Consider the following 27125-nt stretch of genomic DNA (forward strand, 5'->3'; position numbering starts at 1 on the left):
ATTTGGCTTCCAGCATTTAGAAGGCGCTCTTCAAGGCAAAAAGCATCTCGAGGCAGCTTTGCATCCCATTAAAATAATAAAATGGAGCTAAAACAATCTCATTACAATTATAAAAATAACATTAGAAATCTAGAAACACCGCCTGGCTCAGTGCAGCAGTTCAACTAAAACAAATTAAATTGAAAAAAAAAAAAAAGGTAATATTTAACCAGCTAAATTATCAAGCCGGTGTAGGAGCGGGGGGAAAAAAAAAAAGAGAGAAATTTTAAGTTTTGCTTAAAAAACGCAAACAAAGATGGAGCTAGCTTCCATCCATAAATACAAAACAGCTGCCTGATGGGGACTGCATCTCCCAGAATCCTCAGGGGCCCGAGCATCAGATTGGCTACTCAGAAATGGAATGTTGGTAATGGATAGGCTGGACTCCTCCACCTTTGGTTGCCTGTGGCAACCCTGCCGCCATTTTGTGAGAGTATTTGGAAGGCTCTCCTGAAGAGAGAACTTGGCACAAAATGGCGGCTTGGCTTGGCCCAAAATAGCGGCTTTAGTGGGCATTTCATGGCAGGCAAATCGGTCCAGCTTTTCCATAGGATGTTCTTATTGTTTTGCCTCACCTGGGCACTTCCAAAGCATGCAAGAAGATGGCAGTTGCCTTCTCTTGTCAACGGGGAATGCCAGCAACCAAGATGGCACTGATTTGCCTCACCTGAGCACTTCACTTTGAGACTACCAGAGCTTGTGCATGGCCTGTACGTGCCACAGAAATGACACAGTCCACTAATTAAAAAGCAGCATAATTGCCTTGTTCCACTTGAATCAAGGAAATTAATCATTTTGCCTTAGAATTAAGTGGCTCTGTGGAAGCTTTCTAACAAGCCTCCTGAGCAATCCTGGTGGGATTTGAACCACTCATGGTGGCTGGTGCTTCCTTCAGCTCTATGCCAAGAAAAATCTAAAGACAAACCTGGTCTGGACCAGGATCAAGAAATGTGGAAGGACGCACCCGGAAAGCCAATGATGAGAAGCTCCTGATCAAGTCATCCATGAAGATGTGATCATTCTCCCTCTGCTGCCATTTTGATTTCAGACCCGGGGCAGAACTGAACCGAATGGTTCCTGCAAGTTTGCAGTTTGGTGCCTCCTTCGTTTCTTCTCCATCTCAAGCATCTTCCTCTGAGATATCCTTCAGCTGGACTGATAAGTTGTCAACAAACTTCCTGCTGGTCTACTCCATTGGTGTGCTCTTTCAATCCTTCAGGAATTCTTGTTGACGGGAGAGGGAAATAGGTGGCAGATTGGAGAGATGATAAACACACACAGAGTGGTTCAAAAACTATTTTTCTGCCAAATCCTCGTGGTTAGGGGCTCTCTCCTCTCTTTTCCGGTCCAAAGATGGATGAAAGCCAAGATGGTCTTCCTGAAGATGACCTTGGCCCTAAGATGTCCAGAGTACAGAGGAAGAACATGCATAAAGCAACTACAAAGCCAAGGAATCCAGACTGATGAATTCCCACTGGATATTCAAACCCCAGCGTATAATAGGTATGTATAATACCTGTATAATAGGTATGTTTCTTTATTGGAGGTGGAACTGTATAGTCCAAAGGGTCTGTTGAGATCACTGAATTCATCATTTAGAAGATTAGAGTAGAACAGAGCTGGAAGGGACCTTGGAGGTCTTCTAGTCCAGCCCCCCGCTCGAGCAGGAGAACCTATACCATCTCAGACAGGTGACTGTCCAGTCTCTTCTTAAAAACCTCCAATGATAGGGCGTCCACAATTTCTGGAGGCAAGCTGTTCCACTGGTTAATTGTCCTCATTGTTAGGAACTTTCTCCTTAATTGCATCTCTCTTTGATCAGTTTCCAGCCATTGCTTCTTGTCCTGCCCTTTTTGTGAGGAATCTAAGTTGAAGCATCCTTGGCAGATGGTGGTTCACCTTTGCTTGGGCACAGAGGAGTTAACCATCTTTCAGCGTTGATGGGTCTATCCCCAAACCACTTTTAATGCATAATGATATCTTCATGCAGAGGTTGAACAGCATCTGCTTTATCAGGGACTTAGATGCCCACAGAGCTGTGGGAGAAGATGTAGTTTCAGCACTGCCTACTTTATCGTGGTTTATGCTAGTCTATTTCTCTCTCTCTCTCTTATCTGTCTATCTGTCAAGGTTCTGACCGATGAAACCAACCAAGGAAATACCTTCAAGGCTTTCCGAAGTCTTAACGTAAAACTTTATTGAGTACATCATTTCGGCATGCATGCAAACAACACCAGTTCTGGCAAAACCCCACTCAAGTAGTGGGGTTTTGCCAGAATTGTAAAAGTATACAATTCCCCCTCCTCTTTCTTGGTCAGGTCACATTGCCCAATTAGATGGAAAAATATTGTTATGAGAAAGTGTCTCTCGGTATGGCCGGACACCTGGTGACCTGTCCTTGGTTCTCATGGTCTGCTTTCATTGGCAAGCTGAGAAACAACAATTGTCAGACCAGCAAAAATGTGCTTCAAACTTGACTCTATCTATCTATCTATCTATCTATCTATCTATCTATCTATCTATCTATCTATCTATCTATCTATCTATCCATCCATCCACCTACCTACATCTATCTATCTATCTATCTATCTATCTATCTATCTATCTATCTATCTATCCATCCACCTACCTGCATCTATCTATCTATCTATCTATCTATCTATCTATCTATCTATCTATCTATCTATCCATCTATTTACCTACATCTATCTATCTATCTATCTATCTATCTATCTATCTATCTATCTATCTATCTATCTATTTATCCATCCATCCATCCATCCATCCATCCATTTCATATGGCTGCCCATTTCAAACTTTGAGACATGTGTCCAGTGGCACAAACCAAGACGTTATATCTGTCCATCCTTTCCACTCCTCGCATGCAGCAATGAAAGCCGAGATCATAATTAACATCTCCATTTTTTGTTTGTTTGTTTTCCAAAAATCGGGAGGAGAAAATGCTATGAGTTTAATTTCCCCAAAGCTACCTCCATCTGCTTCCCCGGGCTGTGGCAAGCAACTCTTCCAGATGGCATGCGAACCTCCTTACCGATCGCTCAGCATCCCAATGATTGCCAGCTAATTCTTAATAATGAGCAGAAGAACATCTGGATTGAATCATAGCCCTTTATTAGAGCTCCTCTACCTGAGGACAGAGCCTACAATTAATGGTGGGAATGAACTAGGCCAGTGGTTCTCAACCTGTGGGTCGGGACCCCATTTGGGGTCGAACGACCATTTCACGGGGGTCGCCAAACAACGCAGTCCGCCATTTTTTTCCCCCTTTTCCTTAGCTGTGCTGCTCCCTTTTATTCTATTGGCTTTCGAAAGCCAATAGAATAGACTCTCTTGAATAGAGTCTAATTCTATTGGCTTTCAAAAGCCAATAGGAATTGTCCAGGCTGTCTCTGCCCTGCTGAACCCGCCAAAAGTCCCATCCTGCAAACGGTGCTGCACCAGTTGAGTAGTCCTCGACTTACGACCGGTTGAGTAGTCCTCGACTTACGACCGGTTGGGGGGGGGGTCCCAGCATTAAAAAGGTTGAGAACCACTGAACTAGACAAAAGAGACCCATCCTGTTTTTAGGTTGATATGTGAAACTCAAGTTCTTTTAATTTTGGGGGTAAACAAACATTTATTTATTTTTTCACATTCTTGAACTGCTCAGCTCCCTCAGTTTGAACATAGAAACATAGGCCTAAAAGGGATCTCAGAGGTCTTCTAGTCTAATCCCTTGTTAAAGGCAGGAGCCATCATGGTCAAATGATTGTCCCATCTATTTTTGAACCTCTCCATTGATGGAACACCCATAACTCTAGGAGGCAAAGCATTCCACTGATTATTGTTTTCACTGTCAGGACATTTCTCCTTACTTCTAGGTTGGGCCTCTCTTTAATTAGCTTAATTCATTCCGTGCGCGTTGCCCCCTTTGAGCTGATGCCCCTTTGAGTGGCATGCCGAAATCCGAACACGAGGAAGTGGGGATAACCTGAAACGAAGCAGAGCATTCATTTATTATATTTTCAGTGTAAATAGAGCTAATTGCCAACTGCTCCGGTGAGGGACTCTCCCTCCAAATTCTGCGATCCGTGGTCAAGGATTTTCCCCCCTGCATGATGATTGGAGCATGTATTCAAATGATGAACAAGATGTCAGGTGTTTTGGAGATTGAGCAGGAGATGTGCGTTGCTGAGCATCATCAAAGTCTTCTCCTCCACTTGTTCCTTGCCTCTTAATTCCCAAATAGTGGCTGAATCGGACAGGTTCACCGCTGGCATTTATTCGGCCTCCGTGGTGCTGACCAAGAGGTCTCACTGTCCATGACCTTTCCAGACGTAAAATGGACGCGTCGCTCAGCCCCCTCTGTGCTTTCTGACATCTGAAAGACAGGATTCTCACTTGATTTCCTGACGGATGCTCTCCAGCCATAGCTACATCCTTGGTGCCTGCTGAGAGCTGTCACCAAATGATGGCTTGCTTTTCATGGCTGACGTTGAGCGGGGAGTGGTGTGCTTTGCTTTATCTTTCCTCAAGAAGTCACGGGAATGTTTTGATGGGCCCTTTTCCAGTTTGAACTTTGGGTCCCCCCAACGTTTCCTGCTTTGAAGTAGGCAAGAGTGTGCTGAGACATTGAAGAAGGTGGGAATCCATGTCTTATCAAGAGAAGAGAATCTGTGTAGCTCAGGGTTGAACTGTGGGGTCTTTGGCGCTCTCTGAGCTTTGTGGTTTTCTTGTAGACGTTTCATGACCCAGCTAGGTAACATTATCAGTGCTAGAAGGGAGTGGGGTTTACAGAGTGGAGGGGGAGATGGGAGGAGGAGGAAGAGAGGGAGGGAGAGAGGGAGGGAGGGAGGGAGGAGGAGGACTGTAGGATCTTTGGCTCTTTCTGAGCTTTGTGGTTTTCTTGTAGACGTTTCATGACCCAGCTAGGTAACATTATCAGTGCTAGAAGGGAGTGGGGTTTACAGAGTGGAGGGGGAGATGGGAGGAGGAGGAAGAGGAGGAGGAGGAAGAGAGGGAGGGAGGAGGAGGACTGTAGGATCTTTGGCGCTCTGAGCTTTGTGGTTTTCTTGTAGACTTTTCATGACCCAGCTAGGTAACATTATCAGTGCTAGAAGGAAGTGGGGTTTACAGAGTGAAGGCAGAGATGGAAGAAGGGAGGGAGGGAGAGAAGGATTGTAGGATCTTTGGCGCACCACTTTGGTGGTTTTCTTGTAGACATTTCATGACCAACTAGATAACCTCACCAGGGCATTGGCTGATTCAGGAATTCTGGGAGTTGAAGTCCAGAGGTTATAAAGGGGCCCTAGTTGCCCACCTCTGCTTTCAAAAGGAAGAAAGTTTGGGAAGATAACTGCATTTATCCCTCTATCCTCGCAACACCTTTCATGGGGTGCCAATCCATCCATCAAAGGGTAAAAGTTTGCAACTAGCAAAACCCTTAAAATAAATAACGGAGCCTGCCGATGTTCAGCTAGTCAGATTTGGTCTTACTACTCCTAACGCGTAACTGATTGGTTGCAGTTATTTCTGTCTAATGGCCAACCGCTTGGATCTTATTTGTAGTTTGGTCTCTCTCTTTTTCTGGTTAACTCCTTGAAAACCACTTTTGAAGGGGCAAGCAAAATAGAAATCTGATAAACATGGGCATTTCTGTGCTTAGCTTCCTGTGCTTAGCTCTTAACTGCATTCCAGCTCAATGTTCTTCATTACAATATCTGGGATCTGTAACTAAAGGTTCTTCTTAACATTTGATTAATTATTAGGAACACCTCGTTCTTTCTTCCCTTTGCAAAAGAAAAAGGGGGCTGTTGAATGGTGGATATTAATAGATAATTAAGCTTACTTTTGCTCGTTCAAGCTGAGTTAGCTGCTAAATGCACCGTGACGTTATTGTAGGGTAGCATGCACAAAAAGATGAAAAAACATAAGGTGATCTTGATGGTTGTTAATTAATCTTGGGTTTCCTTAAGGAAATGTAAAACCACCAGCAATTCCCCCAACCCTGGTTCCTTTCCTGTTGTCTGCCTGGTGCCCCCTGAACGAGCTTCGCTTCACTGCAAATATATCACCCACAATTGGGTAATGTTACATCTTTCCCCTTAAGGAAAACAGGACCAGAAACGGGTGTGTGAGTCTCAAAACCAAGGGTGGGGTGGTGGTCTAAGAATTTAAAAATTTACAGAAATTGGAGGAGCAGTTAAGCAGACAAACAAGATGGCAGAGAAGCTGACTGGAACAGAGATGGAAGTTTTTAAGAAGAGACTGGACAGCCACTTGTCCGAAATGGTGTAGGGTTTCCTGCCCGAGCAGGGGGTTGGACTAGATGACCTCCAAGGTCCCTTCCAACTTTACTAATATGAACATATGAACAGAATAACAGAGTTGGAAGGAACCTTGGAGGTCTTCTAGTCCAGCCCCTTGCTCAAGCAGGAGACCCTATACTTCTCCAACAGGTTTTCCGACAGATGGCAGTCCAGCTTCTTCTTGTGATGAAGCTCCCACAACTTCTGAAGGCAACTTCTGTTCCACTGGTTGATTGTTTCCACTGTCAGGAAATTTCTCCTTATTTCTAGGCTGAATCTCTCGTTGATCTGTTTCCATCCATTAATCCTTGTCTGGCCTTCAGGGGCTTTGGAAAATAGGTTGACCCCCCTCCTCTCTGTGAGACCCCCTCAAATATTGGAGCACTGCTATCATGTCTCCCCTGGTCCTTCTCTTCACTAGACCAGCCATGTCCAGTTCCTGCAACCGTTCTTCATATGTTTTAGCCTCCAGGCCTCTAATCATCTTTGTTGCTCTTCTCTGTACTCTTTCTAGAGTCTCGACATCTTTTTAGTAGCGTGGAGGCCAAACTTGCCTCGTAGAGTTGTGGGTACTTCATCCCCGGAGATCGGGCAACCATTTATCTGGGATCACATCTCAAAAGCATAACTTTGTCTTTCGAACCCTTGGATGTGATCACAACCCCAGGCAACTAAATCCGACAGATGGATAGAATGAGTCAATTGTGAATCTGCAGGGCTGGCACGGAGAGTAAAAATAAGCTGGCTTGTTAAAACCATGTTAAATCCTTTCTGTGCAACGTGGCTGAGGGCTACGCTCCCTGAAGGCAAACGAGGACAGGTAATTAGGCACCACATCTTGCAAATATTTAAAAGGCCCTGCCAGTCTTGTTCACACACACAAAAAAAACCACCCAAAAAAACCCCCTGCACGGATAAAAGAGATTCAAATGAGTCTTTTATAGCATTCTCGCATTATCCAGTCTGTTAAATCCTCATTCCTTTGAAGGATGTGTTCTATTTATCCTGAAATTAAAACCCATTAGAGCCAACGGTCAAGATCGGAGATGTTATTTGCCATATTGTGCGATGCCTTCGACAAACAGCTGTCATCAAATATTGGTGGAGCTATAAACTACATTTTCCCACCCCGGGATGACAGTTTTCCCTCTGCCCGATGTAACCACTAGAGGGCAGTCTTGCTATTGTTTTGTCAACAAGTCGCGCTTTCGGAAGACTAAAAAAAAATAAAACGAAATTAAATCAACTAAACTGATATACTGTACCTATGATAGATGATGCCAAACAAAGAAACAAACCCCCTTTTTTTCTGACTGGGCAGAGAATATTTTAAAAGCGAGTCGATTTCATTTGATGCCATAGTTTTAACAATAGGGGCACTCCGATGAAAGCTGCCTTTTCCAAGCACTGCCAAAGGGGTGCAAGGGTGAATCTCCCCATAACCACCCATGTTTTTATTTTATTTTTACTTATTAAATGTATACGATGTAGGAGATGGTTGCCTTCTGCTGAAGGAGGGTTGGTCTGTTTAAATCAGCATCCTCAAACAGGAGTCAGGCAGCTGTTCTCCAGGGGATGAGCCAAGAGGTCGTCCCAGCTTGCATTGCGTGAACTGGGGAATTCTGGGAGTTCGTAGAATCCTAGAGCTGGAAGGGGCCTTGGAGGTCTTCTAGTCCAGCCCCATGCCCAAGGCAGGAGTCCTTATACCAGTGATGGCGAACTTTTTAGAGACTGAGTGGCCAAACTGCAACCCCAAACCCACTTATGCATCGTCGAGTGCCGGGTGGGTGTGGCCCATTGCTTGAGCAGGGGGATGGACTAGAAGACCTCCAAGGTCCCTTCCAGCTCTATTCTGATCGATCGATTGATTGATTGACATATCAGGACAGACCTGGAAGGAACAGGAGATTAGATCTGAAACCTTTTTCTCTACCGCAACCCCAAAATTCTTCAATAATCAGGGATTCCTGATATAAAATAAATGAATCTTTAGGATACGTTGGAGGAGCTGTCCTGGATCATAATCCTTCTTGTCCCTGTTTTATAACACAACTATATATATATATACATTGCTTACTGGTGTACACCGCTTAGAGAGTGCTTGCACTTAAAGCGGTATATAAGTCTCATAAATAAATAAATAAGTAAATAAACTAGCCCCCCCCCCACCCCTTACAACACTTCATTTAGCGATCGTTTGAAATTACAGTGGCACTCAAAAAATAACTGAGGACCGTTTTTCCCACTTACGATCATTGTAGCATCCCTGTGGTCACATGATCAAAATTCAGATGCTTGGTAAAGCTAAATTAAGTGCAAAACTCACTTAATACATGTTCTTGCTTAGCCACAGAAACTTTGGGTTCAGCTGAGGTGGTAAGTCCAGGGCTACTTATATTCAATGAAACCACATCCATCAAAACAGCAAAATCCAGCAAAGCGAACGCAGATTTATGGCTGGCACTTTCCCAAGTGCTGGGACAGCCACACGTTATATTCACGGTAGACAAACTCCGTGTCTCAGCGGCAGTTGCCGCTGTAAGAGAAGCTTTTCCAGGTCGTGGCACTTTTCAGGAAAAAAAAATCTTTGTTTTTTTTTCAGAGCAGAGGTGGAGGCCAAAAAGCCTTTTTCCTCTCCTGAAATGGTGTTTTCACAGCGGGACTTTTTTTTTCAAAAATTCTTGTTACATGTTCTTCCCAGCTGCAGACAGGCACCAAGCTGTGTGCATTCAGAGACACACACACAGGTTGTCATTTTTGTCCCCCTCCCCCGGGTTAAAGGCTGAAAAAATTTGCAAGAAGGGAGGGAGAGGAGAAGCTCTAATAGTCCTTTTCCTTCCTTCCTTCCTTCCTTCCTTCCTTCCTTCCTTCCTTCCTTCCTTCCTTCCTTCCTTCCTTCCTTCCTTCCTTCCTTCCTTCCTTTCCTCCCTCCCTCCCTAGTTCCAGGTTGATTCTCTCATTTGTTAGCTTCCATCTGTTGTCCTTCCTTCCTTCCTTCCTTCCTTCCTTCCTTCCTTCCTTCCTTCCTTCCTTCCTTCCTTCCTTCCTTCCTTTCCTCCCTCCCTCCTTATTTCGAGGTTGCTTCTCTGCTTGATTAGCTTCTGTCTGTTGCTTCTTGTATTGCCCTCTGGTGCTTTGGAGAATAGCTTGACCCCCTCTTCTTTGGGGCAGCCCGCTGCTATCATTTCATCCCTAGTCCTTCTCTTTGTTAGGCTAGACCAGTGATGGCGAACCTTTTAGAGACTGAGTGCCCAAACTGCAACCCACAACCCATTTATGTATCGTCGGGTGCCGGGTAGGTGTGGCCCATTGGGTGGGCGTGGTCCATTGGGTTGGTGTGGCTGCGGTGGTAACGGCAGACTGGGTGGAACTAAAACATTCAATCAATTCCAACTTTGCAAGATCTTTTTTTTCCCTGCGAGAAGTTGAAATTGATTGAACCTTTTTTTTTTTTTGCACACGGTGGCGGAGGCCTAAAGCGAAAAGGTTTTATAAAACCCAGCTGAAGGCCTAGGACTGGGGCGACGGCGCGCGTACCCACAGAGAGGGCTCCGAGTGCCACCTCTGGCACCCGTGCCATAGCTTCGCCACCACGGGACTAGACAGACCCAGTTCCTGCAACTGTTCTTCATATGTTTGTGCCTCCCATCCCCTACTCATCTTTGTGGCTCTTCTCTGCAGTTTCTCTTCCTCTCCTCCTTTCTTCATTCCCATTCCTGGCATAGCCAGCGATGGCGAACCCACGCCACACGTTTCAATGCTTTCCGAATGCAGCATTTAAAAACAAGGCTTCTGAACCGCCAAACCTCCCTGCAAGTAAAAAAAAAAATAGCCCATCAAGAAGGGGGGGGGAAGAAATACAACACGCTGCAGTGTTTGATTTCCTGGGTGCCTCGCATCATCAGGCGTAAACCCACCCCCCCCCCCAAATATTTCTCCATGAGGAAAGAGCAGAGATGCTAATCAGCCCTCCAGTCCTGCAAAGTGATTCAGCCTCTCCTTCGGAACTCTGTACAAAAATGTGACATCCACGGAGCATATTAAGAATTCGCGAAAGGGAAAAGCATTAAGGGAGGAAAAAAAAAATGGCTGATAGATGGAAGCTTGCATTCCGGATCTCTGGAAGTCATCTTCCCAGCCGAGAAGGACAATTCGGAAACAGCAGGAGCGCAGGCTGAGAACGCTTCGATTCTCCCTCTGTGTCTGCATCATATTGATGCCACTTGATCAGCCCTCTTTGAGAAGCGGTGACATATAATGAAACCGTCTCCTCGCTGCCTCTCGCTGCCTCTCGAATCAGCCTCATCAGCAGGGTTTTTCCTCTTTCAATTTCCTGCCTGCTCGTCCAGATTCTGCTCCGGATTTTAGATTCCAAGCACTCTGGAATGCCCCCGTCTGTGTCCAGGTCTCCGTTCACACAGCACTTTGGCCTGAGCTGGTGCCAACTCTGGGCATCAAAGGTCTAGTAGGGTGCTTGAGGCTTGGAAGGGGTTCTGCCCCCTCTCCCCCTTTAGATGTTAATAGCATCCAGTTTGGCAATGTTGTTTTTCTGCTCTACCTGCCCCGCCCTCCCTGAATTTTGAAGAGGCAGCTTGATGTCGTGGTTAAGATGCCGGCCTAGAAACCAGGAGGCGGTGAGTTCTAGTCCCGCCTTAGACAATGAAAACCGGCTGGGTGACTTTGGGCCAATCACCAGGAGACTGTGAGTTCTAGTCCCGCCTTAGGCATGAAAGCCGGCTGGGTGACTTTGAGCCAATCACCAGGAGACTGTGAGTTCTAGTCCCGCCTTAGGCATGAAAGCTGTCTGGGTAACTTTGAGCCAATCACCAGGAGACTGTGAGTTCTAGTCCTGTCTTAAGCATGAAAGCTGGCTGGGTGACTTTGGGCCAATCACCAGGAGTCGGTGAGTTCTAGTCCCGCCTTAGGCATGAAAGCCGGCTGGGTGACTTTGAGCCAATCACCAGGAGTCGGTGAGTTTTAGTCCCGCCTTAGGCATGAAAGTTGGCTGGGTGACTTTGAGCCAATCACCAGGAGTCGGTGAGTTTTAGTCCCGCCTTAGGCATGAAAGTCGGCTGGGTAACTTTGGGCCAATCACCAGGAGTCGGTGAGTTCTAGTCCCTCCTTAGATAATGAAAGGCAGCTGGGTGACTTTGGGCCAATCACCAGGAGTTGGTGAGTTCTAGTCCTGCTTTAGCCATCAAAGTCAGCTGGTTGACCTTGAGCCAGCCCCTCTGTCTCAGCCCAACCCACCGCATAGGCTTGTTGTGGGAAAAATTGAAGGAGGAAGGGGTATTAGGTATATTTGCCACCTTGAGCTACTAATAAAGTAATAAAGACAGGATAACAATCTAATAAATAAAGATAAAGTTGCATGCAGGCTTGTACTGAAGTACCTTGTACATCTTCTCTTCTTCTTCCTTTCTTGTTAGAACAGATATTTTTCAGTTATGTATCTGAAATATATAGAAGCTGCCCAGAGTTCTTTGCAATTAGGTGGCCTTAAAAATCCAATCAACCAATCAATCCTGAAAAAAACGTAAATGCCAGACATTTTCCCAGCCCAGAAAAACATTATGGATCTCTTCAATAAGGACTGAATTCAGCTTGAAAAGTTGAATGTTAACCTTTTAAGCGAAGCTAAGACTTTTAAAGATCTTGGCTTAGATTTGGCCAACAGTCCTACATTTGAACAAAGAACCAATCAGAGGGGAGACCTCACCAACCTGCACCAATCGGAAACTAGCTCGGCTACAGAGCAATCAGAAATCAGCACATCTGGCTATAAAGACAGGAACCCAGTCAGCCCCGGTTCAGTTGCCTGTGGTCTGAAGGTGCCAGCCAGAGTCACTGGTGAAACCTCAGGAAATTTTCACTGAAAGTGCCAGCCAGAGTCACTGGTGAAACCTCAGGAAATTTTCACCGAAGATGCCAGCCAGTGTCACTGGTGAAACCTCAGGAAATTTTCACCGAAGATGCCAGCCAGCGTCACTGGTGAAACCTCAGGAAATTTTCACCGAAGATGCCAGCCAGAGTCACTGGTGAAACCTCAGGAAATTTTCACCGAAGATGCCAGCCAGAGTCACTGGTGAAACCTCAGGAAATTTTCACTGAAGATGGCAGCCAGAGTCACTGGTGAAACCGCAGGAAATTTTCACTGAAGATGCCAGCCAGAGTCACTGGTGAAACCGCAGGAAATTTTCACCGAAGATGCCAGCCAGAGTCACTGGTGAAACCTCAGGAAATTTTCACTGAAGGTGCCAGCCAGAGTCACTGGTGAAACCTCAGGAAATTTTCACTGAAGATGCCAGCCAGAGTCACTGGTGAAACCTTAGGAAATTTTCTTTGCTAGACCACAATCATCAAACCCTGAGGTCAAGCGCTCCCCAAAAGTCCTACAAATTCCTCAATCAAACCAAAAATTCTTCCCTTGACTTTCCAGGCCCTCGTTTCTCCTGTCTTCCACAGTCCTTTTCTTTCCTCAAGGGTCAGCCCAGTGAGGGTGGAGGTCCGTTCTCTGAGCTTGTGGGTTGGTTTCCCAACGTTTTGTTACTAGGCTAGGTAACCTCTTCAGCGGTGCTCTTCTAATCTCTACACACACTGACACCAAACAGCACCAGTTTGATTGGAGCAACACAAGAATCATTGGCCACGCTACCACCCGCCACGCTCCTGAGTTCGTCGAAGGCTGGCACTCCACAAGGAATTCCATCAACAGACACATTGACCCACAACCAGCCTACGAACCTGTCAGGATCCAAATCAACCACAGAGCCAACCAGAGACAGCACTGACCCTCAACCAGTCCACGCAAGCCCCTTCCCTTCCACCAGCAGTTCACCTCCCAATGGTCCTGACCTGATGTAACTTCCCCATCACAAGACCCTCACTTCACACTCATACCTGAAGCCCTTATAAACAGAACACCGACACTGACATCCCCTAAACCAGGGGTAGGGAACCTTGGCTCTTTTATGACTCGTGGGCTTCAACTCCCAGAATTCCTGAGCCAGCATGGCTCATCTTGGAAACCTCTCCCTTTCCCCTCAGCATGGCTGGCTCAGGAATTCTGGGAGTTGAAGTCCACCAGTCATAAAAGAGCCAAGGTCGCCTACCCCTGGTCTAGGACAGAGGTCCCTAACCTTTTGGGCACCAGGGACTGGTTCTGTGGAGATGTTTTTCCACAGACCAGAGGGTGTGTGGTTTTGTGTGCTGCCTGCATCTCATGGATGGGGTTTTGCTTGTTTGTGCGGACCGGTTGCTGGCATGCCACGGCCTGGTACCGGTCCACAGACCAGGAGTTGGGGACCCCTGCTCTAAACTCTGCTGAAGATGTTACCTAGCCTGGTAACACATTTGGAAAGCAGCCCACAAGCTTGTAGAGTGAATCTCCATCCTCATCCTCCATCTGAGCTACAGATTTTCGCCACTCTTGTGGTTAGCCCACTCTTGGATCTTCCTTTCTTGCTTCGGCACCGTTTCTAGTTCTCTCCTCCTTAGCCGTTCACGGGTCCTGTGAAGGGGGGGGAGAGAGAGAGAGGGAGGGAGGGAGGGAGGGAGGGAGAGAGAGAGAGAGAGAGAGAGAGAGGGAGAGAGAGAGAGAGAGAGAGAGACCAAAAAGCCATTTATCTATTCTTAATGAGCCCTTCCTAAATAGCTTCAGCTTGGGAGGGTGGGTCTATAAAATGTTAATGCCCGCCAAGCCTTTAAACCATGACCCACAGGAACTGATACAAGCTCATGTCGATAAACACGCATCTTTCTGGAGGTTCATGGGGAAGAATTAATCCCCAAATTAATACGACACCTATCTATATCCATGTGCACTCTGGGGGGGGGGGGGGAGTAACTTCCATCCTAAAGTATTTTGTACCTATAACGTTGAACATTGGGCATCATTCCCTTGGTTTCCTATTTTTATACATCAGTCACTTTTAAAAAATGCACGGTGGGCATCCAACCTCTTGAGGAGAGGGTCTCTCTCCATGCTGAAGGCAACACTCTGCACATGCTCTATGGCACCTTTTGCTTATGTCATAGTTGGACTCTCTGCACAACGGAGCATCTGTTAGAGTCCAAGGCTGTATTGGATCCGGTGGTGGTGGGGGGAGGAGTTAAATTCCTTGCTCTTAATTTTCTTAATTTTTCACCCAGGCTGCATTCATTCCTGCTGCTAAAACACGTTTTTTTTTTTTTTTTTTTCCTCCTCCTGGTAGTGGATAAAACAGCCTAAAAAACCGGCTCTCTTCCGGGTTAGCGCCACAAGTGAACCTGGCTGTGTTTCGCTCAGCTGGCAAACCATGGTTAAAACGAGACTCCGGAACAGAACCGGAGTGAGTGGTGCTGAGCCCAATTATTACACCTCGCTCGTTTGTGGCTCAGAACGGAGGGGTGGGGTGGGGGGAGTCCAGCAGGCTGCAAATCGTGATTTATAGCTCCGTCTGGGGGTACGAACCCAGCCGGCTATGGCAGCCAACGGTCATTAATCAAGTCGGTGCCTTAGCCCCAGGAACAACGCCGGCCGGTACGGAGGCAGCTCTAACCATCCTGGTTCTCCCTAGTCTTCCACCCCCTCCCCACCGCTCTCGTTCCCCACGACCCCCGCGACGCGATCCCTAAAGAGGAAGCGAACTCTTCCCTTCTCCATCCCGGTTTGATTTCATAATCCCGGCCACTTTTGCTTTTTTAAAAAAGGAAGAAAAACAGATGATGTTTTTTTTTTTTTTGTAAAGGAGCGAGGGGAACAGGGCAGAGAGAGGGGGTGGGGGAAGAAGAGATAGATAGGAGAAAGAGAAAGAGAGAGAGAAAAGAGAGAGCGAGAGAGAGAGAGAGAGAGAGAGGAGAGAAAGAGGGGGAGAAGAGATAGGAGAAAGAGAAAGAGAGAGAAAAGAGAGAGCGAGAGAGAGGAGAGAAAGAGAGGGGGAGAAGAGATAGACAGGAGAAAGAGAAAGAGAAAGAGAGAGAGGAAAGAGAGAGAGGAGAGAAAGAGAAGAGACAGAGAGGAGAAAGAGAAAGAGAGAAAGGGAGGAAAGAGAGAAAGGAGAGAAAGAGAGGGGGGGAGAGAAGAGAGAGAGGAGAAAGAGAGAGAGGGCAGAGAGAGGGGGAGAGAGAGAAAGAGGGAGAGAAGATAGATAGATAGATAGATAGATAGAGAGAGAGAGAGAGAGAACGAAAGGCAGACGGGGAGGGCCCCCCTCCTTCTCCAAGGCTAGCTGCCCCCCTCCTCCATCCTGCGCCCCCTCCCCCGAAGGGATTGGCTGCCAGAGTTTGTCAATCGCCGCTCTTCCTCCTCCTCCTCTTCCTCCTCCTCGTCCCCCCCCCATTCCGTCTTGAGCACAGAGTTTGCGCCAGAAGAAGAAGAAGAAGAAACGGGGCGCTCCCTCCCCCCCCCCGCTTTTTCTCTTCCCCTCTTCCTTCTCCCATCACTTCTTCGGCGCGCCTTTGCTGGGAGCCCACCCAGACTGGAGCATCTCGGATTCCGACGCTTCCTCCCCCCGCCTCCCCCCGCGCATCCCTTCCTCCCCCCGCCCCCGGCACTGCCCACCCCCTTTCCCCCCCCCTCCCGTCCTCCCCGCGAGCGCGCGGGGGCGCGCCTGGCTTGCGATGGGACCGGCACGGAAGGCGACGCCACCGCCGCCACGAAGAGGGTAGCAGCCTCGGCGCCCGGGCTCAGCAGCCGGAAGGGGGGGGGGCTGAGCGCCCCCCCGCGCCCCTCTTAAGCTCTCCCCCTCCCTCCCCCCCTCCCTGAGCCCAGGAACGACCCCCCCTCCCCATTACTCTGAGCGCCGTTGCGAAGCTTCGGTGCCATTGCGAGGGGGTGGGCGAAGCGCGGGGGGGGGCTGCGAGAGTGTCAAGACGCCAACCCTGCCTGGGGGGGGGCTTTTTTTTTGGAGCCTGGCATAAAATCAGGGAGGGGGGGGCTGTCTGTCTGGCTGGCTGGGAGGAAAACACAGCCTCTCCCCCCCCTCCCCAAATTCTCCTTCCGAACCAGCTGCTGGCGAGGGGCGAGGTGATGCGACGCCCACCTGCCTGCTCTCCTGCTGGCGCCCGGCCCGCCGACCCCGCCGCCGCCGCCGCCACTTCGGTCTGTTTGGGCAGCCCCCGGCCCGGCCGGGACGGGAACTCCTGGGCACGGTGCCCCGGAGGGGGGCCAGCCGAGAGCCTGGCCGGGCGGAGAGCTGGCGGTGGCGCTCGGAGCCCCCCCGCTGCCCGCGCAGGGCTCGCTGCCCGCCCGGTCTGGCCCTGACTTTGGGGGGCGCGGGGCTTTGGAGGATGGGACAAAGAGAAGGGGGCAGCGCCATGGTTTCGTCTCCGGCCGGGACCAGCCTCAGCGGAAGCCTGCGCCCTTCGGCGGTGCTGCTGCTGGCCGTGCTCGGTGGAGGTAAGGCTGCGAAGTTGGGCGCTTAAGCTTCAAGTTTCTTCTTCTGTTTCTTTCTCCTCCTCTCTCCCCTTCCTTCCTTCCTTCCTTCCTTCCTTCCTTCCTTCCTTCCTTCCTTCCTTCCTTCCTTCCTTCCTTCCTTCTTTCCTTCCTTCCTTCCTTCCTCCTTTCTTTCGTTCGTTCGTTCCTTCCTTCCATCCTCCTCCTCCTTTCTCTTTCCTTCCTTCCTTCCTTCCTTCCTTCCTTCCTTCCTTCCTTCCTTCCTTCCTTCCATCCTCCTCCTCCTTTCTCTTTCCTTCCTTCCTCCCCTTTCCCTTCCCTTCCCTTCCCTTCATTCCTTCCCTCCTTCCCTCCTTCCTTCCTTCCTTCCTTCCTTCTTTCCTTCCTTCCTTCTTTCTTTCCTCCTTCCTTCCTCCTTTCTTTCGTTCGTTCGTTCGTTCCTTCCTTCCATCCTCCTCCTTTCTCTTTCCTTCCTTCCTTCCTTCCTTCCTTCCTTCCTTCCTTCCTTCCTTCCTTCCTTCCTTCCATCCTCCTCCTCCTTTCTCTTTCCTTCCTTCCTCCCCTTTCCCTTCCCTTCCCTTCATTCCTTCCCTCCTTCCCTCCTTCCTTCCTTCCTTCCTTCCTTCCTTCCTTCCTTCCTTCCTTCCTTCCTTCTCCCCTTTCCCTTCCCTTCCTTTCCTTTCCCTCCCCTCCCCTCCCCCTTCCTTCCTTTTTTCCTTTTTTCCCTTCTTTCCTTCCTTCCTCCTCCTTCTCTTGTCCTCTTGATGCTCTAGTTCAAATGTTCTTTTCTTCAGGCGGGACTCATTTTGCTATAACAGTACTATGCTAAATGATATTTGATAGTCAACCGTGGCGTAGTTGCAAATTACGGGAACTTTAAATTTGGACTGAGTCAGATTCTGCACTTCCCTTTCTTTGCCCATGAGCGGATTGCTGTGATCCGAGCTTGATCCTATCTCCCCAAGGTTGCTGCTTGATTTGTAGGGTGAATGCCTTTAACAGGATGGGGAGCAATTCACCAGGTGAAGCACTCTTGAGTCCCCTGGCCTGTTGTTTCTTGTTAGCAAGCTTGGGGGGGGGGGGAGTCTGTTTTTCTGTTTGGCCACTGGTCATGAAAAAGGAAGGTTTTTTTTTTTTTTAAGCAATCCTTTTAAGTTGCACTTTTTTCATGCTGAGGAATTCGCGTTGCAGAAGGAACGGAACGTGGGTGCCGAAGGCACAAACAGTGTCACGGTTGGCTTTTTTCCAACCAAGAGCATTCTGGCCTGCCCTTGTTGGCTTTTGGCTGCAAGCCCAGTCCGTTTCAAAAGCATGTTGCCCAAAGCATGCTTCCATTTTGCAGAAGGGAAAAACCGAGGCTGACCAGCGGTATCACAAGTCTAAACTGTTGAGACTGCTCGATCTTGTGCACGTTAAGTCAAAAATAACTGCGGATATAGGTAGTCCCCCAAGTTACAACAGTTCATTTAGTGACTGTTTGACGTGACAATGGCAGTGAAAAAAGTGACTTAGGACCGTTTTTCACACTTACGACCGTTGCAGCACCCCCGTGGTCATATGATCATGTGTGAAGCTTGGCAACTGCTTCATATTTATGACGGTTGGCTTGTCCTGGGGCCATGTAATCACCTTTTGTGACCTGACAAGCCAAGTCAAAGGGGTAGCCAGATTCACTTAACAACTGTGTTACTAACTTAACAACTGCGGGGATTCTCTTAACACCTGTGGCAAAAAGAGGTCGTAAAACGGCAGCAAAACTCACTTAACAACTGTCTCGCTTGGCAGCCGAAATTTTGGACTCAGTTGTGGTTGTAAGCCGAGGACTACCTGCATATTTCTCGGCAGATGTATGTTAAAATATTCCTTCATCCATTGTGCTTGAAGCTGAATAAATCGCATGCTGTAACCATGATGAGCTGATATTTCCCCAAGGAATTTATAGACGTGATGGAGAACTCAGAAATGTATTTGAGAAGAAGGTATGGAAGCTACAAGGGGATAGCTTTGCTTTCTGAGTTGTTTTCTATCTCTGCCTCTCTCTAAACAATGTTCTTGGCTAGAACGTTGCTAAGATCTGCTCAATTTTGCCCTGGACTTTGGTGTCCCTGCTCTCCTAGCTGCTGAATCGGGTTCTTAGATGTTGGCTTCCAGGTGGTAGAAGATGGAAGCTGATTGTTCCAATAAAGGATGGAAGTTGGAATCAGGGTAAGCTAACTTTTGAGTTGCTTGCCATTGTGAGAGCCCGTGCCAGTTGTGTTATTATTTAACCTGGAATTAAGGAGAAAGTTCCTAACAGTGAGGACAATCAACCAGTGGAACAGAAATTGCCTTCAGAAATTGTGGGCGCTCCATCACTGGAGACTTTTAAGAAGAGACTGGACAGTCACTTGTCTGAAATGATATAGGTTCTCCTGCTTGAGCAGGGAGCTGGACTAGAAGACCTCCAAGGTCCCATTCTATTCTATTCTATTCTATTCTATTCTATTCTATTCTATTCTATTCTATTCTATTCTATTCTATTCTATTCTATTCTATTCTATTCTTATTCTTATTCTATTCTATTCTATTCTATTCTATTCTAATTCTAATTCTAATTCTATTCTATTCTATTCTATTCTTATTCTTATTCTTATTCTTATTCTTATTCTATTCTATTCTATTCTTATTATTCTATTCTATTCTATTCTAATTCTTATTCTTATTCTTATTCTAATTCTTATTCTATTCTATTCTATTCTATTCTATTCTATTCTATTCTATTCTATTCTATTCTATTCTTATTATTCTATTCTATTCTTATTATTCTATTCTATTCTATTCTATTCTATTTTATTCTAATTCTTATTCTATTCTATTCTATTCTATTCTATTCTATTCTATTCTATTCTATTCTATTCTATTCTATTCTGGTTTAAAAAGCCCTCAAACCTCCCACGTCTGTCTGTATTGGAGTTACTGATACATTTTGACCAGCCATAGGTCAATTCTTTTTCAAGGCAAAATCGAAGAATGATTTCTGAGAGACTCTTAACATGGAAAAGTTTCCTCCATTCCGTAGGGAAGGGGTTGCCAGTAGACCCAATCATACCCTTAGATCTCTTTGGGAACTCTGGCGCAAAGGTCAACACATCTGCAAGGAGGCTGATCTAGAACAGAGCAGCCATAAAGCTTCTAGATGGTTTTGCTGTCCTTCGGAGGTCCATTGCATGGGTTTCATAACCACCTTGGTGATCTAGAACAGAGCAGCCATAATGCTTCTAGATGGTTTTGCTGTCCTTTGGAGGTCCATATGGGTTCCATAACCACGTTGGTGATCTAGAACAGAGCAGCCATAAAGCTTCTAGATGGTTTTGCTGTCCTTCGGAGGTCCATTGCATGGGTTTCATAACCACCTTGGTGATCTAGAACAGAGCAGCCATAATGCTTCTAGATGGTTTTGCTGTCCTTCGGAGGTCCATATGGGTTCCATAACCACGTTGGTGATCTAGAACAGAGCAGCCATAAAGCTTCTAGATGGTTTTGCTGTCCTTCGGAGGTCCATTGCATGGGTTTCCTAACTCCTTTGTGTCCAAGGAGCTGAGATCCACATGATTCTAGAGCCACATTGGTGATCACTTCTCCTCTTCTTCTACAGTTGTCCACTGGCATAAACCCAATGCTTTGAGTGATGCTGAATGCACAGTTGTGGTGGGATTTATCTACTGGTTGATATCTGGTCTGGCCTTCTTTGTTTCAAAATTCATGCAGAGATGTGACAGTAAGTTCATCTCTGGATAACATCTTGAGATCCTGAGAGCAACTGATTCAATGTAGTCAAAGACTCTCCTATTCTAGGACTGGCTGTCCTTTTTCTCTTATCAGTGTTCAGGCTTTGATCAGCTCGAGTTTTGATCAGCTGCAGTCATTTTGGGGAAGGGATGTTTGTGTCTCTGGGTACTTAAGCTTTTATTTATGAATATATTTGTAACATTTTTACACCCCCTCATGGGTGTCTCTAAGCAATCTGCAGCTTTTCCAGCTTGCAACCGCATAACCCGTGCTGGTTTTTACAAAGCAATTGAATAGTCTTCATTAGTGCATAAAGGTTCATTAGATTGCAAAATGGGACTGTTATTTTTAGGATCTGTTCTAAAAGAGGTGAGGAAAAAATAGTCGCTTCATTGCTCGGCAAGATGCTGCAGGAGAGAGATAATATTTCCCCCCCCCATCAATTGGAGTTCCATCTCGGGAAAAAATGCTGTTTTTTTTTTTGTCAGCCAAGCAAGGAAATTTTCTAGATCTCTTGGGGGGGGGGAAACCTAGATCGAGATTCTTTGAAAAATCTAGATGGATCTAGACACCACATCAAGGAGAGCCTGCTTTAATTGCAAACTCAGTGGGTGGCTTTGCTTCAGTGCTGTCTCTTTAGCCTACCTTGCAGGGTTATGATGTGCGTAAATCAGAAAGGAGCGTGATGGTCAGTTCAATCCTAAGAGAGGCTGTCAGCTCGTTCGGAGCTTGGTCTGTTGGACCAGCCTAACCATGGTAACCATCCACCTATTTGAGGATGGTCAGAACTTGGTGTGATACCAGCCAACTGGGTTTATTTGATAAGCCACGGTTAAGCCAACGAGACCAGTAGGCTCTGCTCTGAAGGTAAGAATTTCGGTCTGTGGCTTAGCAGGTGAATAATCCTCCTTCTGTTTTTTAACTCCCCAAAATTGACCATCTCCGGATCTCCCCTTTTGCGTTGATTTTAAATGGAGTCAACACTGATAAAAATCTTTTTTTTAAATGTTGGGGTTTTTTTGGTGCTGGATAATATTCTAACCGAATCCTTTGCTTTCGTGCCTTCTTTCCTAATCTCTGGGTGGAGTTGAAGGGCTCTGCTAACTAAGCTCAGCAGGCAGGTTTTCTTCTTCTTCTTCTTCTCCTTCTTCTTCTTCTTCTTCTTCTTCTTCTTCTTCTTCTTCTTCTTCTTCTTCTTCTTCTTCTTCTTCTTCTTCTTCTTCTTCTTCTTCTTCTCTTTCCTTTCTTTCTTTTTCCAGTAAGGAATTACCATAACTGATACCCTTCCTTCCCCTTCCCCTTCCCCTTCCCCTTCCCCTTCCTCCCTCCTCCTCTTCCTCCTCCTCCTCCTCCTCCTCCTCCTCTTCTTCTTCTTCTTCTTCTTCTTCTTCTTCTTCTTCTTCTTCTTCTTCTTCTTCTTCTTCTCCTTCTCCTTCTCCTTCTCCTTCTCCTTCCTTCTTTCTTCTTCTTTCTTCTCTTTCCTTTCTTTCTTTTTCCAGTAAGGAATTACCATAACTGATACCCTTCCTTCCCCTTCCCCTTCCCCTCCCTCCCTCCCTCCCTCCCTCCCCTCCTCCTCCTCCTCCTCCTCCTCCTCCTCCTCCTCCTCTCCTGCCTCCTCCTCCCCTCCTCCCCTCCCTCCTCTTCTTCTTCTTCTTCTTCTTCTTCTTCTTCTTCTTCTTCTTCTTCTTCTTCTTCTTCGTCTTCTTCTTCTTCTTCTTCTTCTTATTCTTCTTCTTCTTCTTCTTCTTCTTCTTCTTCTTCTTCTTCTTCTTCTTCTTCTTCTTCTTCTTCTTCTTCTTCTTCTTCTTCTTCTTCTTCTTTTTCCAGTAAGGGATTACCATAACTGAACGTCCTTGATCAACGTTGACAGATTTCTCGTCTCTGTCTTTAGAGTAATGAAAAGCGCGGAAGGCCACGTTGGCTGGCTTTAATCAAAATCTTTAAGGGCTAATGGCTTTTTCTCCGTACCAAAAAAATACAAAAAAAAAAAAATCAACCGGGGCAGGCCGTTCCGAGGGAAGCCAAGTGGGAAACTGCCACCAGCGGCTTCTTTCTTTGTTATGGGGCTATAATTTTAATTTCTCTGCAGCTTCGTATAATCTGCTTTTGGGCCGCATGGAGGCCGTTTTCGCTCAGCAAGTCCCCCAACTGGACCAAGGATTGCAGATTTGCTTGTTAGGAAAAGGAAACTGTTTTCTGTGTACGTGCCCCCTAGGTGAGCAGGTCCATGAAGTCTATCTGGGGGCTTCGTGCGATGTTTCATTGCAGCAATTCTTGACTGGCTATGGTGCAGTGCCATGTGTGAATCTGGACATATTTGCAACAAACCACGGTTAAAGCAAGCGGCGGTTTAAGCAAAAGGTGTTAACAAACATAGGTTCTTCTCTGGCTTTCTCAAATGTATGCGCCACACTCTTCCTATAGGGATTTATTTATTCTTTTTTCTTAAAAAAAAAGGTAAAACGAAGTCTTGCGAAGACTCTCTCAGCTTACTTGATAAAATCATGTCTCTCTCTCTCTCTGTGTTATCCGCTTTTTTGCACATACAGAAAGAGAAGTAATATAAGTGTCACACGAGGAACTGTCCTAATCATAAAATATTGTGGCAAAATTCACAGATCGCGAGTCGCAAATTACATTTTTTCTCTTTCTCCAGAGAGTGTGGGTGGCTTTTAATCAAGCTCTCCCTGGGCAATGCAGCAAAGCAAATGTGGGCACTTATTCTCTTGTTATCTCCGCCAGGCGGGGTGTGTGTGGGTGTGTGTGTGTGTGTGTGGCGTGGATGATGGGGAAGGAGGCCCCTCTGAGAGGTTAAGTGGGTAAGTCTTAATTTTTCCCACCAAAGTTCATCATAAGGACGAGATAATTCTTCTTAAAGAGGGGGAAAAAATAAATAAAGAATCAAGGAAAATTGGACTACAGGCGGTCCTCAATTTATGTCCACAATTGGGATCAGGCTTGCCATTGATCAGCAAGGCAATTAAGTGAGTTGCACCTGATTTACACATCTGGAGGGCTCAAAATGAGGGAGGAGGTGGTGATCTTGAACCAGGAAAGTGTTGATGCTAATAAAAAAGAGAATATTTGTAGGATTGAAATGAGGGGTCCTCCGTGCTCTCCGAGCTTGGTTGTTTTCTTTACCCAAGCTAGGTAACGTCAGCTAGGGAGTGGGATTTCTGGAGTGGAGAAGGAAAAAGGGGGAAGGAAGAGAAGGAGAGGGATTCTGGGGTCCTTGATGCTCTCTGAGCTTGGTGGGTTTTTTTTTTTTTTTGGCAGACATTTCATCACCCAACTAGGCAACATCATCAGTGTTACAGTACTAGGACTGATGATGTTCCCTAGTTGGGTAATGAAATGTCTGCAAAAAACCCACCAAGCTCATACAGCAGCGAAGTGTTGATGCAAGTCTTCAACCAACTGCAAAGCTTTGCAGAACCATCGCAAGCCAAAGGCTGATCCTGAGCTTCAGCTAGTCTATAGAGTCGTGGTGAGCCTTGCTTGCTTCCTTGGAGATTTGTCATTCAGATCTCCTGGGATGGGATCAAAGCCTGAAAATAACAATCTTTTCCATCTTGGCCAAGCCTCTCTTCAAATGGGTCATTAAGAGTCTTCCTTCCTTCCTTCCTTCCTTCCTTCCTTCCTTCCTTCCTTCCTTCCTTCCTTCCTTCCTTCCTCCCTTCCTTCCTTCCTTCCTTCCTTCCTTTTTAGCCCTTCCTTTCTGGCATTCCTTCCTTCCTCCCTCCCTCCTCTCTCCTTCCTTCCTTCTTTTCTTCCTTCCTTCCTTCCTTCTTCTTCCTTCCTTCCTTCCTTACTCCCTCCCTCCCTCCCTCCCTCCCTCTCCTTCCTTCCTTCCTTCCTTCCTCCCTCCCTCCCTCCCTCCCTCCCTCCCTCCCTCCCTCTCTTCCTTCCTCCCTTCTTTCCTTCCTTCCTTCCTTTCTCCCTCCCTCCTTCCTTCTTTCCTTCTTAGCCCTCCCTCCCTTCCTTCCTTCTTAGCCCTCCCTCCCTCCCTTCCTTCCTTCTTAGCCCTTCCTTCCTTCCTTCCTTCCTTCCTTCCTTCCTTCCTTCCTTCCTCCCTCCTTCCTTCTTTCTTAGCCCTCCCTCCCTCCCTCCTTTCCTTCCTCCTTCCTTCTTTCTTTCTTAGCCCTCCCTCCCTCCCTTTCTTCCTCCCTCTCTACCTCCCTGTGTGTCCCACTTTCCATCCCATGACAATCATTCTTCCTCTGACCGTTGCTTTCCGCCTCCTCAGATGTGGGTAGCTGCTACCATGGTGAAAAAAAAAAGTTGTGGGCGTTGTTCTTTGCATGCTCACATGGATGAAAATATTCCCTGTCCCTTTCTGTTGTGTGGCTTGGCCATTGCCAAGTTGCATCGTCAGCTGTTTTGCGTGGGGTCTTGGGAAGTTAGATGTTCTGCACTGGTGGTATTTTTCAAGAGATGCACCCTGCATGCTTTTGCTTTAGAGCTTCAGAGCAGGCTTTCTCAACGATGGCAGCTTGAAGATGGGTGGACGTCAATTCCCAGAATTCCCTGGCCAGCTATTCTATGCTGCCTGAGGAATGGTGGGAGCTGAAATCCACCCATGTTAAAATATGCTAGCAAGGGACTTTTGGGAGTTGAAGTCTAAACATTTTTAAGTTGCCAAGACTGAGAAATACTGCTTTTAGAGGCTGGCTATCAAACAGCTGAGGACATGGGAGAAGAATAGAATAAAATAGAATAGAATAGAATAGAATAATATAGAATAGAATAGAATAGAATAGAATAGAATAGAATAGAATAGAATAGAATAGAAGCTGGAAGGGACCTTGGAGGTCTTCTAGTCCAGCCCCCTGCTCAATCAGGAGATCCTCTACCATCTCAGACAAGTGACTGTCCAGTCTCTTCTTAAAAATCTCCAGTGATGGAGCGCCCACGATTTCTGGTGGCAAGCTGTTCCACTGGTCAATTGTCCTCCCTGTCAGGAAGTTTCTCTTTAATTCCAGGTTGCTTCTCTCTTTGGTCAGTTTCCAACCATTGTTTCTCGTCCTGCCCTCTGGTGCTTTGGGGAATAACTTGACCCCCTCTTCTTTGTGGCAGCCCCTCAAATACTGGAACACTGCTATCATGTCTCCCCTATTTCTTCTTTTATTTAGACTAGCCAAACCCAAGTCCTGCAGCCGTTCTTCATATGTTTTGGTCTCCAGGCCTTTGATCATCTTAGTTGCTCTTCTCTGAATTTTTTCCAAACTCTCGACATCTTTTTTGTAGTGTTGTGACCAAAATTGGTTGCAGTTGGTGGTGGGATTCAGCCAGTTCACACCGGTTCAATAGAACCGGTAGCTAAATTTTCTTGAGTTCGGAGAACTGGCTGAACCCACGCTGCTTCCGGAAGTCCATTCCGGAAAGCGGTACTAATACATTGGGAGAATCCTATCGATAATCCATGGGGCAAATTCCATATTTCCTTTTTGTAAACAGATCTAGTTCTGCAAGTTTCTAGAAACAGCAGGTGGGGGTTGGGATGGGGTGGGAGAATCCACTTCATCAGGGTGTTTCCCTTTCTTTGTTTTTAATTCTCATCTTCAATTTGTCACGCTTGGTCTCAGAGCACAGTTTGCTAACACGCGACTCTTGCTGATCAATATTCCTTCACCAGGTCTAAAATAGTTTCTGGGTGTGCACGTGTGCACATATGCATATAAAATCAATGGGATCCTAATGGGATTTGATCCAGTTCATGATTGGGAGATGATAGAGTTGGGAAAGAGTGGTTTTGCTTGGAGAATTTTGATAAAGCACTGAGAGCGAAATGCAGGTGGTTGGATTCGCACCCTGGACTTAAAACAAAAAACCAAAACCCAGTCCTTAAGTAAACCACAAAGACAAAAAAGGCCACATTTTGGCCCTTAAAGAACAGGCAAATTCTTCCCTGCAGTGAGCTGAGTGCTTGTTAGATTTAAACCCGGCTCTTTGGAATCTTTGGGTAAAATCTGTTACCCAATTTTGAGCCGAGTGCCACCGATGCCCGTGGCTGTGAATTCAGAGTTAATAGTGAGATAATTAGAGCAAGAAAGGCTAATTGATTTCCTATCTTTAATTCTGTACCACTTAGTACTTAACGTGGGTAAATTTATCCTCTTTTTAAAAAGGAAGAAAAAGGCCGGATAGTCTGACAAGGATGTCATTGAGGAAGGGGATCTATCTACAAGATTAAGGAGCTAGTTAGGAAGAGATGAGGGGAGGGGAGGGAGAAAGGAAGAAAGAAAGGGAAAAAAGGGAGGAGGGATGGAGGAAGGGCAATCAATGAGAGGGAGGAAGGAAAGAGAGAGAGGCTGGAAAAAAAGAAGGAAGGGAAATGAGAGGGAGGAATGGAAGAAGGGAGGGAACAAGGAAGGAAAGAAGGAAGGGAGGAAGGAAGGGAAGGAAGGAAGGAATGAAGGAAGGAATGGAAAGGAAGGAAGGAAGGGAAGGAAGGAAGGGAAGGGAAGGGAAAGGGGAGAAGGAAGGAAGGAAGGAAAAGGAAGGAAGGAAGGAAGGAAGAGACAGGTTGGGGAAAAAAAAGGAAGGAGAGACAGATCAGGAAAAAGAAGGAAGGGAAACAGGAAAGAAGGAAGGAATGAAGGAACGAAGGAAGGAATGGAAGGGAAGGAAGG

General features: G+C 46.6%; 1 protein-coding gene across 2 annotated transcripts in view; it reads left to right on the plus strand.

Annotated features, from left to right (window-relative positions):
* Window positions 1–16252: 16252 nt before the first annotated feature.
* TMEM132B (transmembrane protein 132B) overlaps window positions 16253–27125 on the plus strand; it is a 190808-nt gene continuing 179935 nt past the window's right edge. For both annotated transcript variants that reach the window (XM_039357355.1, XM_039357356.1), the window contains exon 1: window positions 16253–16725. In XM_039357355.1, coding sequence (XP_039213289.1) covers window positions 16617–16725 — 109 coding nt within the window. In that variant the 5' untranslated portion in view covers window positions 16253–16616. The remainder of the gene's footprint in view (window positions 16726–27125) is intronic.

The sequence above is a fragment of the Crotalus tigris genome, unplaced genomic scaffold, assembly GCF_016545835.1.
Source record: "Crotalus tigris isolate CLP2741 ecotype Arizona unplaced genomic scaffold, ASM1654583v1 scf7180000018891.247784533:1973344, whole genome shotgun sequence".
NCBI classification, from domain to species: domain Eukaryota; kingdom Metazoa; phylum Chordata; class Lepidosauria; order Squamata; family Viperidae; genus Crotalus; species Crotalus tigris.